At 38.2% G+C, this 18,508-nt stretch overlaps 3 protein-coding genes across 3 annotated transcripts; all 3 read left to right on the top strand.

The window, feature by feature from the left end:
* Positions 1-319: 319 nt before the first annotated feature.
* Positions 320-1,078, top strand: nanos2 (nanos homolog 2; the record flags this gene model as incomplete). The annotated part of the gene is made up of 1 exon (XM_079233952.1): positions 320-1,078. One exon carries the CDS (start codon positions 320-322, stop codon positions 815-817), a length of 498 nt encoding a protein of 165 aa, XP_079090078.1. The 3' UTR covers positions 818-1,078.
* Positions 1,079-3,872: 2,794 nt separating this feature from the next.
* On the top strand, positions 3,873-4,973 carry LOC306750990 (uncharacterized protein). Its single transcript, XM_079234486.1, has 3 exons — positions 3,873-3,992; positions 4,084-4,223; positions 4,426-4,973. The coding sequence occupies exons 1-3, from the start codon at positions 3,931-3,933 to the stop codon at positions 4,575-4,577; spliced, it is 354 nt and encodes a 117-aa protein (XP_079090612.1). The 5' UTR covers positions 3,873-3,930; the 3' UTR covers positions 4,578-4,973.
* A 4,922-nt stretch (positions 4,974-9,895) lies between these two features.
* Positions 9,896-18,355, top strand: LOC306750782 (uncharacterized protein; the record flags this gene model as incomplete). The annotated part of the gene is made up of 17 exons (XM_079234256.1): positions 9,896-9,919; positions 10,424-10,467; positions 10,916-10,980; positions 11,072-11,217; positions 11,513-11,570; positions 11,692-11,896; positions 12,009-12,101; positions 12,282-12,365; positions 12,852-13,019; positions 13,138-13,865; positions 14,441-14,697; positions 15,354-15,769; positions 15,861-15,934; positions 16,634-16,774; positions 17,185-17,345; positions 17,481-17,571; positions 17,770-18,355. 17 exons carry the CDS (start codon positions 9,896-9,898, stop codon positions 17,850-17,852), a joined length of 2,838 nt encoding a protein of 945 aa, XP_079090382.1. The 3' UTR covers positions 17,853-18,355.
* Between the last annotated feature and the right edge of the window lie 153 nt (positions 18,356-18,508).

Raw genomic sequence — 18,508 nt, 5'->3', positions numbered from 1 at the left:
ACACACACACACACACACACAATAAAACCACAATTTCTATCAATATATATTTGTCTTGTTAATTTCCATTATTGTGTTGTAAGGCCTGTCACAATTTAAGAGACTAAACAGCTGATACAAACATCATCCTTCAATAATACAAGTTTCTGAGATGAAAGAAAACCCTCGAAATTGCTTTTTTTTTCTCCCTCCAGACACCTGTAAACAATCTGTCGCCAGACTTTTGGATCCAAACATTGTTGCACTTTAAAACCACTCACGTCTACAAATACGAGACTCTCCAACAAACGCACAAACTCAGCGAAATTTTTCATCCAAAATGACAACAACGCAAAGACAAGTCGTGGCCCAGAGCTCGCTCCTCCCTGCCGAGGACTGCTTCGACATGTGGCATGACTACATGAACCTGGCCACACTGCTGGAGAGGCTGTGCGACGACCACAAGGGAGACCCCGGAGACACCGAGGAGGACCCAAAGAAAGAAGCAGCAGCACCTTGGAGCCACGTCCAAACCTCTCGGCGGGAGAGCTGCAAAAACTCCATCGAGACTAGTTCCGTCAGCAGCCTGTCCGGCCTCTCAGACAGCAGCTGCAGCGGGACCTCCTCGGGCTACTGTCGCTTCTGTAAGCAGAACGGGGAGTCTGCACGGGTGTACCGGTCACACAACCTGAAATCAGACGACGGGAAAGTCATGTGCCCCATCCTCTGGAACTACACCTGTCCCATCTGTGAAGCCACCGGGGACCACGCGCACACACGCCGGTACTGTCCGCAGGCGCGGCGGGAAGAGGCTCCGAGGACGCTGCCGTGGTTCTAGGAGCTGGTGACGGACCGGCTGATGAAAAGACTGTAAATAATTACCAAAACATGTTTTGGCCATGTGTTCATGATTGCGTAGACTCACTCGTGTGGCTTCCCAAGTTTGAAGTGAAATGTTTGACGTTTTTGTTGTTTTTGCATTGATGTGCGTTACTGTCATTCTGCTGCAGACCGTCTGCTCTGCTATGGGGAGCATATATACATATCAATATGTATAGTTAGTTAGTCCACACTAATCTTTTCCAACGTTTTTTTTTTTTTTTTTAATCAAACATCGAAAAACTTGGCAAGAAGACATTTTGGAAACTGTAAAACAAAACATATCTTTTTTGTACAAGTTATCAAGAATAAAGATGGGAAAAGATGCACTCTTGTTGTTGTAGAAGTGTTTGCTTTAAGGTTCAACACAGGTAACTGGTTCTTTGGCTTGACAGGTTGTTGAAATGTATGGATGAGAAAGAAACTATATGTTTTCAAATCTAAATGTGCAAATAATCTAGCTTTAAATGACAAAATAAAATGTCTGAAGTACCTTTACGTAATTCAGGTGTAATTGATCAAGTCAGCGTTTCATAACTAACTATTTCATAATCATAAAAAAACAACTCTGGCCCCACCTGCTGCTTTGATCATCAGGTGATACATTCCTGTTACTAAACAGGTGAACAATGACCCAGATCAAGGGAGTGTTACATCATAGATCTTATATTCTTTGATTACTTTAACTGATACTTTAAGATTAATATAAATGGTGAGGCTGAGTGAGGAGTCGGTTATTTGACCGTTTTAATTTACTGGTTGGTTTAGTTTAACAATAACAATGTAGCATATTCTACTAAACAAGGCCATGTGCTTTTGTATGTACAATCCAAGTCTGTGAAGCAACTAAGTAAACAAGTAAAACATACATTATTTTATACATGGAAATACTCAAGTAAAGTACAAGTACCTCAAAATTGAACTCAAATACAACACTTGAGGATGATTATTACTTTCTCCTATTTCATAAGAGGTAAACTTAAGTAATTCAATGCCACCCTTCCATACAGTTCTTCATAGATGACACCTGCTGGGCCACAAACAGGTTTGATTGGATGAAACAGACCTGTTACCAAACATGAATACAGGCACAAAGTTCAGCTTTTATAAATGTTTATAATTCAGTTATGCGGATAATAATTAAATAGGGCATATTTTGTAATCATCTATTTGTTTAATCATTTGAAAACCAAGGACACAAGGAGAGCATCTACTAACACTGACTATGTAAGGTTCAAACAGGTACACGTGCAGACGTGTCATAAAAGCCGGCTGTTACACAAGCTGCTCTTTTTTACGCAAACAAAAGGCACTCCTCGGCAGCAGTCGTTGTGTTCCACTCGCTGTCATTCAGGTAGGCAGAAGAAACGGTAAGTCAAAAGCTTCTTTATTCAGCTGATTTTAAGAATGAATTATCAACACATTGTTCAAAGCTGCTGGACAAACTTGTTATCTTTCACTTCATACTGTGTTTTAATTCATGATACTGGTGTTTTTAGATAACTCTTCCACAATGCCGCCAAAACACAACATAAGCCTGGTGATTGCCATCGCACTGGCATTGCTCTTCTTCATCATCACTATGGTGTTCACTGGTCTGTCAGGGGTGGGAGCATGTAAGTGTTAATGCTCTACTTGATATTTTGGTATTTCATTTAAAACTGAAGAAATAAAGTTGCATCCTTTGATCCTTTTGTGTCGAAATAACTTGTATAATAGTTTTGTATCTGTTTTATTGGAATCGGCATCTTTTGTGAATTTGTGTCCCACAGATCCATTTTTGTCGACGACCGCTAACATTTCAGATGAGTTTGGAACCCAGATCACACCAGCAGGATGGACTTTTACAATCTGGTCCATCATTTACATCTTTCTGGCTTTAGTGTTGGTGTACCTCCTCTCCGGCTTCTTTAGAAAGTAAGTATTAGCTGAAACAGGGTTTTCCCCAGCTGTCTTTATGTCCTATGTAGTATCTGGTATGCTGACGCAAGCATTCCCCTCTGTAATTTTCTTTCCTTAGGAATGCATACGGTTACGTCTACTGCAGCCCGGCTATTTTGCCACATGGATTTTTTGTGGTTTGGTGCTTGAATCTGACCCTCAATACTTCATGGTTGTTCCTATGGGACAGAAAGTGAGTTGGGACCTTTTCTTTATTTACTTCAACTGAAATCTATCTGTAATATATGTCATAGCCTTGAGAAACTATCTTTAGGAAGCAGGTACAGGCAAATAATTGGCTTCAAGTGTATTTGAAGCACAATCTTCAATGGAAAATGGTCATTCCTGTTCAGGCTCAAGGGCATGTTCGAGCCTCATGCGGTCATAATCTGGAGTAGCGGACATATGGGTTTTAAAGAAAACAGCATTGGTTGACACACTGAAACGTTTAACAAGGATTTTGAGTCTCTAGTCCATCTGACCGGGATGTCTTAAAGGTCACATGGCAAAATATAGGTCATCATTTATAATAATTAATGAGATACATTTTTAGCATGAATGTATAGAGGACAAGTTGAGTGAAAAAAGTAAAGGAATATTGGAAGGGTAATGTATATGTCAGACATACAGCTACTTCAAATTGACGTGTGTCATTTTTACATAAAGACAGTGTTGTATGCCGCAAAGATTACATGGCCAAGAGACAAATGTGTGATGTGTGCAGACATAATCACTGCAATAGAATACATTGATTATTCTACTCACTTTTTTTTATCCCTAAAGGTTGATGCCTATTGCACTGGCTTTCCTCATCCTAATCGCCTTGAGTAACTACGCCCTGATATTCTTCTCCTGCCATAGTCTCCACATCTATGGAGAATGGCTCAACAAGTACCACAAAGTAGACCTGTGGCTTCACCGTGTATTGGTTAGTGCAGTGGGGCGGCTCAATGGCAAGCTCGTGTTTACCTGTTTGCCTGCAGCAACATCTTCTGTGTCAACTCTGCACACCTCTCTAAGTCTTTTCTGTTGTCCCTATTACAGGTTCAGAATGGTATTGCCATATATGCAACATGGACAACCATTGCATCCCTCGTCAACCTGACCATCGTGCTAGATCATAATGTAAATATGTCCCCGGTGGACGCTGCCACCGTCTCACTCTCGGTTTTGACTATAGTGTTGTCTGCGTGGTACGTGCGTAGTAGAAATTATTTTTCACAAGTTCATGAAAAGTAAAAAAAAAAATGCATGTCTGGAACAAATGTGTTGTGTTTCTCGCAGGTTTTTCCTAGAAAACTTTGTCCTTGACAAATATGTGAGGTACATCCTGTCCATTTACCCCGCTGTGATCTGGGCGTTGACGGGGGTGTTCATGAATAACAACGATGCTGCGGATCCTAGTCGCAATGACATCTTCATTAGTGAGGAACTTTTTAAACCTTCTTAATCAATCTCAATTACATCCCCTGGATGCTTTATGTATTTATGCGTTCACTATTCCACCAATGCTACATAACCTGTGATTGATTGATTTTTAACATACATAAAGGAATCAAACCCAACTACAGGGAACAGACAGTGTGCACACTAATGCTTCTCTGTGATATTTTCTTTCCACTACAGCTGTCCTCTTGGCCTTAGCCTGTATCTTGTGTGCTGCACGGGTGGGTTTGGTCACTTGGAGGCTCATCAAAAATCCATTTTACGAAGATCTCAGCCCAGAGAGCATGTCTCCGATGGAGATTGCTGAGAACCAGAAAAAGATATTTCAGTAAAAATGTTTTATGGATACTTTCATGATCAACCTTTTTGTATCCATACAGTATTGTTTTGGGATGAGATGTATTTCTAAATGCTTTCTATATTGTAATTTATGGCAGTTTTGCCTGGGAGACACTCTTGCCACATGATGTACTGTAGCTTCTTAAAATAAGCTTTATTAAAATAAGTAAATGAAATGATATGATGCTGAGGTCCAATTTATGTTGACTCATGTATTTAGCTTTAAATACATTGTTTACTCGAACTGCACTCTTAATTGTAATAAGATGCTAAATTAATTTTGATTGTATTCTTCATACAAATGTGAAAAAATGGAGGTCACTGTTTGTTTTTGTAAATGCGTTTGAACTTTTATTTTGTATACTTTATAAAAAATAAATGTTGCTTTCCTCCGATTATATGCTTTTGTGGAACAATTTGTGGTATATAAAGACACCAAATACTGCAACTGTTTCAATCAATTGTGCAATAATTTCCCTGGTAAGTCCCTTGAGATGCGGTAGCCCAATGCCAACATAAATAAATCCTAAGTAAGAAAAGGTCATAGAGATAACTAATAATAACGGCTGCATGAGTAACTGCCTTAGTTTTCAATGTAATTCCTGTACATGCCTGGCTAAGAAGTAAAGTATTGATGGTCTTTGCCCCACTTTTAGTGTTTGGTACACTATTTCTCCCTATCTGCCTTGCTAATTTAAATCACTACATTTATCTCCTCATTCAATTTTACTTGCCAGGCTAAATAATTTAAGTCTTATTGAACTCCTCTAAAACATGAGCTTGTTCTCATATAAGTGTAACTATATACTGAATAGTTGTCTCCAGCTTGAAGTAGATCAGACTGAAAACATATGAATCAGAACATAATAGGAAGAACGTTCTTTACTATGGAACTATCAATATAGCAAGTGCGCAGGAAACACATTATAATAATAGAGCAAAACACAGACTTGTGAGGAATTGTGATAAATGTCACTGCATATAAACAGTGCAAACTGCTGCTTGTCCGTGACAAAACAATGGTAAGAACACACAATTGGCCTTCTGGCTGGATTTCAGGAGTCGTTCAAGGTTTAGTCTGATTAGTCTAATTCTCTATATACTGAATTGTTAATGATCCTTCCTCCTGCTCGTCGTCTAACTTTAAGCTCTGCCAGATATATACAATCTTTAGACTTTCCAGCATAGTTTTTATTTACCATTTCTAGGGTGACTATTTGTGTAAGCCTTTTCAAATATGACAAATATGTTTATGTAATGTATTATTTTCAATTAAGAAATAGCGTACACAAAGTATACACATTGTCATTCATTCTGAGGTCACCCATATGAATACATTTCATAGTTATTTATCCAATGAGGGGAAACAGTTTGTTAGTCTTTTATTACTCACTGCACTGTGGCAGAAATGTATAGAAGATAACAGACGCACGTGATGGTTGTAAACCTCGTCCTTACACAACTAGCTTTTTCATAAAAGAGGCAGTCCCAGTTCCCCTCTTCACACTCTGCACAGCTACTCTGGTTCTTCACACTGATGACTGAGCACACAAAGAAAAAAAGGGTATGTCTCGTTTTATGTTATTGAGTCTTTATCATGTGGGCACTCTTTTTGTTTTGCTGTTTTATTATCCTGGAGGAAAGTCGTTGTGCAGCAGGGACACGTGGACCTTTCTGCAGTTACACAAGTTGTTTTAAACTTGATTTTAGTTTATTTTTTTATGGTTTCAATCTTTTTTTAAAACACTGGTGATTTATAAGAATAAAACAACTTGATGTAATTGTTTGAATGGCCTCTCCATAAGGTGATATATTATTATCACTTGTCAAGGTCAGAGGTCAGGTTCAAATGCAGGTTATCATGTATGAGGATTGCATTATCTTCCTAAAAGACACGTTTCTTTGAGCTAAACACTATTTGCTCATTCAGTATAAAACACTACAATGTACTAAATGTACCAAAGATTAAATCTGTAAATGTAACCTTCCCTGTACGTCCATTGTAATTCGTTCATTCTTCATTTGTTTCTATTTTTGAATAATTTCAGCTATCACAGTAGACCACAATGGGAAAACATAATCCAGGACGTCTTGCCGCAATAGTGGTGTCTGTTGTTGGCTTTGCAATAAGTTTGGTGTTCAATGGGCTGTCTGTAGTTGGACTTGGTAAGTCAAAGCTTTGTTTACATGGTTTTTAGTTTAACTTTAAGATTGTGAATGGGCCTTGTAAAGGTTTTGAGAAATCACAAATATTAGTTTAACATATTACATTCCTTGTTATTTGCTTTATTCTCTATAGGTCCTTATGGTACCACCACAGGCAACGTGTCTGCAGTGTTTGACACAGAGATCACACCTTCAGGATGGACTTTTAGCATCTGGAGCATTATATACGTCTGGCTGATAGCAATGGTTATCTACATCGTTGCAGGACTTTGCAGAAAGTTGGGTCCAACTTTTTTTATTCTCTTGTTTAGGATGTGCAAATAGTATGTATCTGTATATTTGTAATCCCTTTTGGTTTTTAGGATACCAGATATGAGACAAATTTAGGAAGTATCAGAAAAAAAATGTTTTCTGTTCTATGGACATTTTCGCCAATTTACAGACTGAAACATCAAGTGTGGTTCCTTTTTCTTGTAGGAACGGTTACGGCTATGTTTACTGCAGTCCTGCAGTGTTGCCTTATGGATTCTTCATTAGCTGGTGCCTCAATCTGTGTTTCAATATTGGCTGGCTGCTTGTTTGGGACAAAGGGTAAGAGTCTCCAATGGGTCATTGTTTGCAAATGAAACGACCTAATTTCATATTTCATTTCCTAATTATAAATGTGTTTGATGTGTCTTATGTGTTATCTGTCTTACTCCAGAGTGATGATCGCTGCACTAGTTTTTCTCTTCCTAGTCATCTGCACAAACTACTCCATGATATGCTTCACCTGCCATGGACTTCATGTTTATGGACCCTGGCTGAAGAAATACCACAAGGCAGACCTCTGGCTCCTCCGTGTGTTGGTTAGTATGACAAATATGCAGCATTTGCATCTTGTGTAGTTACAATGTTGTGGTTTAAGTGTGGCAAAAACACTCTATAATACTTAATTTGCAGGTTCAGAATGGTGTGATGATATACACAACTTGGACAACCATTGCTACACTAATTAACCTGACCATTGTACTGACTTATAATGTAAAGATGGACCCAGAGGATGCTGCAACCATCTCATACTCTGTTTTGACTCTCGTGCTGCTTGTGTGGTAATCGCTCTTTACTTGGAAAAAATACTTATTAGAGAATTACTGTGCAAAATCATCAGTGACATTCTGAAGCAAATGTGTTTGTGCTGCGTGTTTCACAGGTTTGTTTTGGAAAACTTTGTCCTTGACAAACACGTGCGGTACATCCTCATCATCTACCCGGTTGTGATCTGGGCGCTGTGCGGAAACCTGGACAAGAACTATGATGCTAAATCGCCCAGCCGTAACGGCCTCTTCATTGGTAAGACACTGGAGTGAACTCCATATGTGACAAATGTATGATAATCTCTGCAATCATCTCCACATGACATCAACAAAAGGTCATTGAGCTAATCTCTTTAAACATTACAGGTAGAAAGTAAAAAATGGAAATATAGACAATATTGATGAAAAACAATTAAGCCCCTACACTAAAATATTACTTATTGTGACGTTTGAGTATATTATTCCACAGTAAAGCACATTTACACATTTGAAACAGTGGTAGGCCTACAACTTTTTACCTCCACTGTAAGATGAAATAGTAGAACGCTAACTCCTGTACACAAATGCATCTGACCACAAACATCTGTGAAAAAGTTACTAACTAGATTGTCTTCTCTTAGTTGTGCTGCTGGCTTTTGCCCTTGCGCTGTTTGTCATTCGGATTGTTTTGGTGGTTTGGAGACACATCAGACAGCCGCTCTACACAGACCTCAGTCCCGATGCCATGGAACCAACGGAGATTGCTGAAAAGCAGAAAAAGATATTCCGCTAACCATTTTTACTTTATTTCATGTATGATAGAAAAGAGTTGTGCCAAAGTTTGGAATTACCTTTTTGATCATCATGAAAATGTTTTATTTTGACAATTGTAATAAATGTTGTAAAATTCTGATTACAGTATACTATAAAATACCTGTTTCAACTTTGGTTGACTGATCTTTGAACCTTTTATGGCTCTTTTCTAACATATTGATTGCTAACACAACACATTAAGCGCTAATAAGGAGACTATTATAACACTACACAAAAGTGTAGTGTTATAATAGACGTGTTAATCATTCATCATACAGTATAAACTGTGTTTTATAACTTTCAAATCATTTTCAATTGCCCATTTATACCAATTTTTATGCCGATGTTAATTATAGTTTTCTAATTCATCATGTGTAATATCGACTGTTTTAATAATTCAGCAGTATGTGCTCTTTTAACATAATGTGGAAGATGAACAAGAAAATCACAGTATACTCTGCAACTCGAACAGCTTAACATCACAGACATTATCAGATATCATTCGAATGTACCGTTATTCTTTAGTGCTACATATTTTTTCTAAATACAACAGAGTTATACATTTTGTCATATCATTGTTGGACATCTCCTCAAGGGATTAGCGGTTGACATGACATGAAATCAATCTTGGTTAAATTTAACAATGACTAACCTGTTGGGGGCAGCAACGTGAAGCACCAGCTGTCGGTTCAGTCTGCCGGAAAATAAAATGTAGAAGAAGAAGGACATTGTGGGACAGCTTCCATTTTTAACCCTGAGCATGGTCTTTAAGGCAGTGGGTATTTGCCCACAAGCAATACACTCTGGCCACTGCCAACTAGTTAAGCTTATTTTATACTGAACTAGTATAACTCATTAGTCATGGTCATTTTATAGTTCACAAGCACAGACTGCAGATTAGCATAACAGCAAACTACATAACGTTATATAGCAAAGTGTTGCCTGAAAGGCCTGGCTCAGGGCACAGGCTCCAACTTCGTTCACTTTGCGCGGGTTTATTACAAATTGTCAACAGCGCCATTGTTTTGCTAACGCTAACGCTAGTTATCAAATAGGGGACATGGCGGACTCGCCAGCGTTTGCATGATGATATCTTCTCAGTCGTAACTTGATTCAGAGAGAGTGGATTCAAACAAATGCATCCCGGGAGCTAAAGCTAACCGATTATTGACAACAAATTGATGGCTAGCTATGTCAACCGTTAGCATAACATCTAACGTTAGGTTGGTGTAACGTTGCCACTAAAAAATAGACAGAGCTAGCGTTAGTTAACAGAAATGGAGACAAAGTACCCCACCTTGGTAAGTTCATTGTGCTATTGAGGAAAACACATGTAGCTTCAATGACGACCAAGGGAGGAAGAGGGTGTAACGTTACACTCAGTATAAACATTGTTACAGTAACCGTTAGCTAACGTTGGCTAAACTCAATGCAACAACCATGAAATAGAGTTAGTTAACAGTTAATTCTGAACTTCATTAAGCTTATAGTTAAAGTTGAGGTTTTGTTTAAACGGGTTTCAACTTCACAGTAATTTTGAAGACGCAGAAGTAGTTTGCGATGCTGTTAAATAGTCTCGCGTCATACTGAAGTGTTTCTATTATTTTGTCCATCCTTTGTAACTCAGTTATAAGAACATTGGCTGTTGCATGATGCTGCTGTAATTTTAACTTGGTATAGATAATGAACAGAGTTTTGTAGTTAAGGTATGTTGTTGGCTGGTAACAATGTTTTTATCCCTAATTACAAAGTAACTAAATTACAGTAGTTGCTAGTAACTTTCTCTTTATCTTTTCTGTTCACAGAAGAGACCAAAGAGGAAACTCTGCTATCTCACAAACAAGGAAAGGTACGTTTGAAAAGTATTCATGTATTCTGTGACTGAGCTTTTTATTGAAGCCTATGTTAAATCAAGAGAGCTGAAACTTGGTATTTATGCATTGGTTGCATTTTATGGTATGCATCTTTGATGGAGTAATCATAAATTGGAGATTATAGTTTGTATGTATGTATGTATGTATAGTATGGTTTATAGTTTTATCTAATGTTTATGCCTATATGAGTTTCAAGTTTATTTTAACATTCATTACTTTTCTTGGGTGTAATCTCACTAATCATCACCATTTGTTATAAATAATGTATATGTTAATGTTGTACATGTCTTTCTCTTACATTTGGCTTTTTTGGAGTTTTAAATATGCTGTGTATTGTCGATCGAATGGTATTGAGTAATTTAGCAGTTGTATAGAAATTTTGATCTTTCAGCTATTATATTAACCTGAGTTTTGTGTTTTTAGTTCACCCAAAAAATGGACAGAACCGCTGACATTGGATGACATTGATAAGATGTTTGATGACTTGGGTGAGTTGAGTGTGTAATTGTTTTGCTTTAATATTTTGCAGGTCGTTTTGCATTTTCATTATGTCAACCTTTGCTTAACTGTTCTTTTCAGATGTACCCTCACATGTTAATGATGACCTGTTACCGCCACCTACTCTGCTCCAGACCTTTGATATCGAGCCAAATCGGTGTGAGAGAGTGGCCTCACCAGTCCCACAAGAAGGACCCCGAATAGAACAAATTCTAAGATGTCAAATGGTAATGAACAATCTACAGTGACTGTAGTTCTTTCACTGATAAGCAGCTGTTCAATGCTGTTATGTCGTCACACGGGAAAGGGCTGATGAGCCAGTAGTTATACCACTTTATTTTTATGCAATGCTGCAGCTTGGTTAGTAAAATAGAGCTTATACACTCTCTGATTATCTGCTTGTTTAGACTCCGCAGCTCTTTTATATCTGTTCATTGACTTTGTATACCTTTTTTGAATTAGACAAGATTTGATGCCCTTAGGTGTGTTGATACTTGACATATATATTCTGTAACTCTTCAGGGTCCTAAAGGAGATGCCCTGCGTCCTGTAACGTCATCCAGTCCTAAACTTGACATTGGTAAGAGAATTAAACCTGTATTTGGTTTTCCAAATTCCCATGTATCAAATGTTCAGACACTTTGTTCTTTTTCTTGTAGATATGTACATCTTGTCAAAGGAGGATACTTTTTCTGTTGCAGATTTGGACATCCCATTCAAAGCACATATGCCTGTGAAGACATCTAGCCCTATTGAAGTGAATATGGTTGTTGAAGAACTGGACAATGAGAAAGACCAAGTTGTATCCCCAATTCTCTTTGCTGATGAAGATGAAGGAAAAGAAGAGGCAAAGGCAGAGCCTCTGCTCATCCAGGAACCCCGGTGCAATGAGCACGGCACAGAGGAGTAAGCAATTAATAATACATTTTGTGTAGAAAAGAAGTTGTTGTACGAAGTGTAGGATTCTAGTGTCAACACTGAACTGAACATTCCTTTCAATAATTGTTCTTTCCTCTAGAAATGATGACTCTGAGTTGGAGTCTCCTCCAAGCAAGGTTGTTTTCAGCAAACCCAAGATGTCCAGTCACCAAAACAAGGGGGAGGAATCATGGTAAGAGCCTTTTTAATTCATCACTACTTGCTTGATGGATTGCAATATACAATACACAACAGATCATTGGAGTATGAAGGGTCCATTTTATGTTTTGATGATTGATCCTTAATTGTCTGCTATCTGTGGTCATTATTTGGTTTGCCTTTTTGTGATGTATATTTTCTTTTTTTCCTGCAGCAAAGGGAGTCACCCAGTCACAGAAAAAAAAATACAAAAGAAACCCCAAAAACCTGATTTGGAGGGCAAAAACAAAAAAACAAGGTCAGAAGAGAGAACGTTTTGATTGAGGACTAATTGCTTTCACTTTTGACCTAGTGACCTAACAATAGTGGATATTGGAAGCCAATATGGATATTCGCATTTATTACCTGGTATCAAAATTTTGAATTTGTGTATCATGTGCTGGCTGATATAGTTTTTACAAAGCCATTGTGGCAGAATATTTTCAAATTGTTCAATACACTTTATTCTTTTTTTATTATAGCTATTATAATATTGAATGTATAACTTAACTCAACGATAAATAACATGAATATTAATAGCTGTAAATTGAACTGATAAGAAAAAAGTAATTAATCAAGTCATAAAAAAAGTGTAAAATATAGACGCATGCATCTGCAGCAGTAGTTGATAATACAAATGTATAACAGCAAACAGAATGCAATGCAGCAGTAGAGCAAATTGTGACATTTTTTTATTTAACTGAATAATTCAGTTGTTTCTGTTTTTTTATTTTTTTATTTCCAGGGAAGAAAACACAGACCCACCAGTGTCAGCAGTGAGACAGGAGCCTGAACTCGCAAAAATATCTGAAAATGTCCACAGCCAGCCATTGGAGGAGTCAACCAGTGTGGGAAAAGACATGACTGCTTTTCTCAAGAAGCTTAGAGATGCTGGACAGCCCAAACCTGCATGGTGAGTTAAGATTACACCTAAATATTTGCTTTTGATAATAGAAACCACCAAAATATGTTTACAAAGTAATGTCTCTTGGGTCAACATAAAAACTGATTTAAATAATACATTTTCTTAGTTCCAGGAAGTCTCTGACACCAGTGAAAGTACCCACTCCTGCTGAGCCAGAGGATGATTTTCTCATTCTGGAGGATGAGAACCTTCTTTGGTTTTCTATCCCAAGTAAAACTGCCACCAGTAAAAAACAGCGACAGGGCAGAACCTCCAGCACTGACAAAGACAGCTCAACAGGCAAGGGCAAGAAGGACAGCCCATTAAAGACTGCACAGAAACCGCAGGAATCTGAACAGACGAAGAACAAACTGGGAAGTCAGATTGTCACTCAAAAAACAAAGAAGAAGAAAGGGGGAGAGAAGAAGATTAAGGAGGCTGAGCCTGGAAATGATATGGATGAATTGTCCACTCCTGAGGATCTTCCTGCAGGCGACTTAGTGGTAGAGGAGAAACCAAACAAAAAGAAACAACGACTAAGGAAGGTAACATCTAAAGAAAGTGATAAGGAAGAAGAGCAACTGAAAGACGGAGCCAGCGGGGAAACGTATGAAGAAAAACCAACTCAGAAAACAGAGAAAAAAGCTCAGCAGCCTTCTGACATGAAGAGGCCGACGTCTTTAAAAGATGGGAATGAAAATGCAAAGACGAGCAGGGCCAAGTCATTAAAGGGGGGCAGAAAAGCGACGCAAGGATCTGATGTCGTAAAGCAGACTATGAAGGATGAGGCTGAGAAGGAACAAAGCCAGAGCAGTGAGGAGCATGCCGATGCTGAAGCCCTGGGTTCTCTTCCAGGTAAGGACGCCCTACTGTTAACATCTTTTTCTTTATGTTGACATTCATCTTTCTGTTAGTTATTATCAGAGGTTAATGTAAACGTTTTTCATGTTTATCTTGCTCTTATAGCCCACAAATGTTGACTGATAACATAAATATTTGTGACTAGAAAAAAAAACGTAAAGACTGGAAACTGAAAGATGTCCAATGTTGAGCCCCACTTATATTTAAGTAGTAATTTAATTAGTATTTTCTCAATATAGAATATTGAATACAATTCTCATGGATTAGATGGTTGGCTTAACTTTTTTGTGGATTTTTTTTATCTACAAAGTGCAAACATCAACAATAAACACATTTTACGTATGAGTAGTAGACGGTAGAAACCTATTTACAAATTCATTGAAATTATTAGAGATGCAATGGGAAATGTTTGAAAGCGTTATTGAAAAGAAGTATTTAGTATTTAAAAGTTATTTTAAGCATCTCTATGAACATCTGTAAAGAATTTTTAAAATATATATATATATATATATATATATATATATATATATATATATTTATATTTATATTTATTTATTTCCCCCTCACAGACGAAGAAATCATGAATTCTGAACCACAAACAAAAAAGGATTTGGCAGATAAAAAGCAGAAACGCAACAAAATACCAGTTGTGTCTCAAGGGAGTTCATCTGAAGACGGTCAGATTCTTGGGAAAAGGAAAAGGAAGCCACCTGGGCAGTGGTGGTTGGACAAACAGGATTCAGAGGAAACAACGTTTACAGACCAGCACACACTCAAAAAGTCAAAGCAGCCCAGCAAAGAGCCCAGCGCAGCAGTACCAACACCTGTAAAGACCAATAAGGACCGGGCTTTAAAGAAAAAAAACCAGACACCGCCTGCACTGCCATCCAGTCAGAACACAAATAAAGCTAAAGGAAAGAAAACTAAACGGAACAAAAACAAAAATACAGGAGAAGCCACTCGACCAGATGAAGTATTTCAAAGTATTGAGGCGGAGCAGTTTGAAGAGCAGCTGCAGCAGGATGTGGTGGACCAGGACCAGTCTAGCCCTTTTGTCCACTCTCACAGAGAGCACAGCTCTAACTCAGGTACGGTCAACGGTGAATGTACTCGGATCTTCCCAAAAAAATACTCTACTGCTATTAAAACGGCTGCATATAGAATCCTACTTAAGTAAAAGTGCATAAGTATTATCAACAAAATGTACTTTAAATCTGTTTTCAGTTTTTACTGAGGTACAAATAATACCTTTTTGTTAATCAAAAGACTAACTAGATGTGATGTTTTACAGGGGATCAAGTGTTTCAAAGAGTATACCATCACACCTCGACTAAAAAACTGTCCACACTGGCACCCGTCTCTCCCAGAGGGCCTCGGGACCAGCTCAGGGCAGCAGAACCAAAGACACGCAGGAGGAAACCAAGTGGGAGCTGGTGGAAGGTTGATGGCGAGTGTGAGAATGTGGAGCGCATCTCCTCACAGCAGCAGGGGCCCAGACCTCGTAAGGAAAGGAAAATAGTGTCTAAACGGAGCGGATCTCCTCGACTTGGGACTCCCAAAAATGGCAACATGGCAGTCTCGTCAAAACCACAAGGGGGAGCTCCTGTGTGTCTCCTGGAACCAAAGACTGTGAAACGCTCCCTGGCCACATTTAAAGACTTATTCACTTCAGTCACAGAGACCGCGGCTGTGGTCAACAGGAGAGAACCATGTCAGAAGAACAAACGTAAAGTCGCCGCTCGTCCTGCTGAGGAAGTCCCTGCTACTGTCTGTATAATATTCAGTGAAAGGACTGATGGAGATATTCTCAGTATGGATGCTGTTCAACCCGGGAGTCCACATAACAGCCCTCCCAACCACGAGACGCCACAGATCAGCAACTGTCCGTCAGAGAACCGGTATGGAAAAGTCTTCTCCATGTTATTGTCTGTAACTGTTGTGTTTTTATATATACAGTATATATGCTTTATTTATCTATTCTTTTGGCAGGTTGGAGCTCCTCAGAAGTGGGCCGTCCTCCATGATTGACCGGAACGAGTATGAGGAGGATGACGACAGCTTGAGTATGTTTTTAACATATAACACATTAATATAATAATATACTTTAGAATTCAATCTGATTTTGTATATATTTATATCTCTTTATTTTTTATGTTTTGACAACATTTCTTTTACAGTGTACAATTAATGCATACAACACTTGAACACGATTCCTTATCCCCTTGGAAATACCCAACTATTGTTAATAAGGAATGAATAATAATCAATAACATACTATAGATCAAGAATAAGAATGCATTTCATCCGAAATCAAAATCTGCACAAATATACTTGGTGTAAAGATATTTGCAACTCGATGCATGTATACTATGCTTAACTCCAACTCAAAAGACAGGGTTGTAAACTCCCCAGCGGGAACAGCAGACTCCTAAATATAATGTTCCTTGTGGATTCTGTGGAGAGAGAGAGGCCAGTGTGAGCTCAGTCTTGAATAAATCAAATGAAAATGTCACATTTGATAGTTGTTCTGTGTCAGGCTCAAAATGGCTCAAGATGTGGCAGCCAGACTGCAATATTTACAGCGAGCCCTTTCACCCTCTGTGGTGAATACAAATGCACTCACTGGGCCTTTGAGGATGAGATGTGTCGCTCATGTCAGCAGTTAAACGGCTCCATCTGGTGGTTTCATTGTTCACCGTTTTAGTTTTTTGGCCATCCCTTTTAAAAGATTGGATTAACTTCTACTTTTATCTCTACTGTAGTTCGGATGCCACCCAGCTCCCACGCCGCTCTCTCTGTATCCGATCTGTGTGCTCCTCCTCTCAAACCGCTGGTGTTGCAGCTGAAGGACAAGACCAACCTGACGGAGTGGTTTAGGAGTCTCTGGTCTGTTCCGGCCAACAGTAAGAAAATATAATGTCTTGTAAAAAGCTGCTGTTGTCGATAACTTAACAATGTTTTTGTCATGAATTTATAGATATGGCAAACAAGTAGAAATAATTTGATGCTGTTTTTGAACAAAACTTTAATGATCAGGCTGTTGGTTGGGTATTTGAATATGCAAATAATTGTAACTACACTGATGTGCCATTGCATCAAAATCTATGATACAGCTAATTATCACATGATATACATTGTTTAATATCTCAAAATGTAAGTTTAATTTGTGTTTGCTTCTTTTCTTTAGACAAAATATTTGTAATCAAAACTTTGTATTACCATCAAATTATTCTTATGAAAGGGTCTACGTGAGTAATTATTGGCCAGACCTGCCACTGAATTTCTTTTTTTTTACTGTTTACTATCATTGCAGAAGGTCCTGAGGTCACTCCAGACCAATTTGATTGGTACTTCTATCAAGGCCGAGCTATTGGCTTCCTGGTGGATCTGAACTGTGGCTCCTTCTGTAATGGAAGAATGCTGCTGGGCTCCTACATGAAGAAGCCTTTGTGGGTGGATCACAGCGCCACAACAGTCAGTACAGTTCTCGTATGATTTATTCTCCCATGTTGTTTGAGGTCATCTGATTCTCTCCTGTCATCTTGTACACCAGATATCTTGGAAAGTGTTTTATTGCTGTAATAATCTTTCATTGTTGTGTTTTGAAAGGTTTTCAACTTATTAACGAGCTCTGTGAGTGTAACCATCGACGGCAAGGAATCCTGCTTCAATCCCGGACAGTCCTTTATGGTGGAATGTGGTAAGAATATTATATAAATATTGGGATGGAATGAATGTGTTTAATTGTATTGTGAAGAAATGCCTCTTTGCAATGCCAGTCGTTTCCACGCATCTTCTACGACCTTTTTAGTGGTAATTTTAAAGATTTGAGTTGTATACCTATGACATTGAAGGGTTTTGTTTGTGTTTTACTGATGCAACGGTTCTTCTCACACAGGACATGCATACAACATCCAAAACGTCACCGCACAGCCTGCCGTTCTGTACTTCACCAGGATGTTCGCAGAATGTTCAGATTGAAGTTGTCAGCTGGATAACAAGCTTCTGAGAAATGACCACAACCTGAATATGTAAAATTGGAAAAAGGACTTGGAATGTGTGCCGCTATTTAATTTAACTGACTCAACTGTTTTGAGATTTAAAGTGTAAATAGAAAGATAAACTTTGGTTAGTTTTTTAATGAACTCATTTGATCCTTAGCTGTGCTTGTAATGATACAATTGTGTTAAATCAAAACATATTTGTAAATAAGCTTGTATGTTTGTGGTTGCCTTTTCCTATGATTTTCCATGTATTGTTTCCAGCCTCTGAGGGGCAGTGTACAGCTGTAGTCCAACACCACAACTGCAAAAAAACACAATATCAAGAAATCAACAATCGGATCTGTATATTCCAGGATACTGTATATAGAGTTTGAAATGTCTTTTTTTACAACCAGTGGTGGAAAGTGTGTTCTTAAATACACTATCGTAGTACTAACTACAGTGTAAAAAAAAACATATTAAATTGAGAAGTCCATCAAAACTAAACATATGTATGATTGTTATTACCCATATTAGTTACCCTGTGTTACTCAGTGTGAGCATTTTAATGGTAGAGGGTTGAGGTAAAGTTATTTAACTACTTACTACTACTATATTGTGTTGGGTAGTTAAATCTATAACCACATATTTTAC

Source organism: Taurulus bubalis (assembly GCF_910589615.1).
Source record: "Taurulus bubalis genome assembly, chromosome: 18".
Classification (NCBI taxonomy): Eukaryota; Metazoa; Chordata; class Actinopteri; order Perciformes; family Cottidae; genus Taurulus; species Taurulus bubalis.
This window is presented reverse-complemented; position numbering and strand designations above follow the sequence as displayed.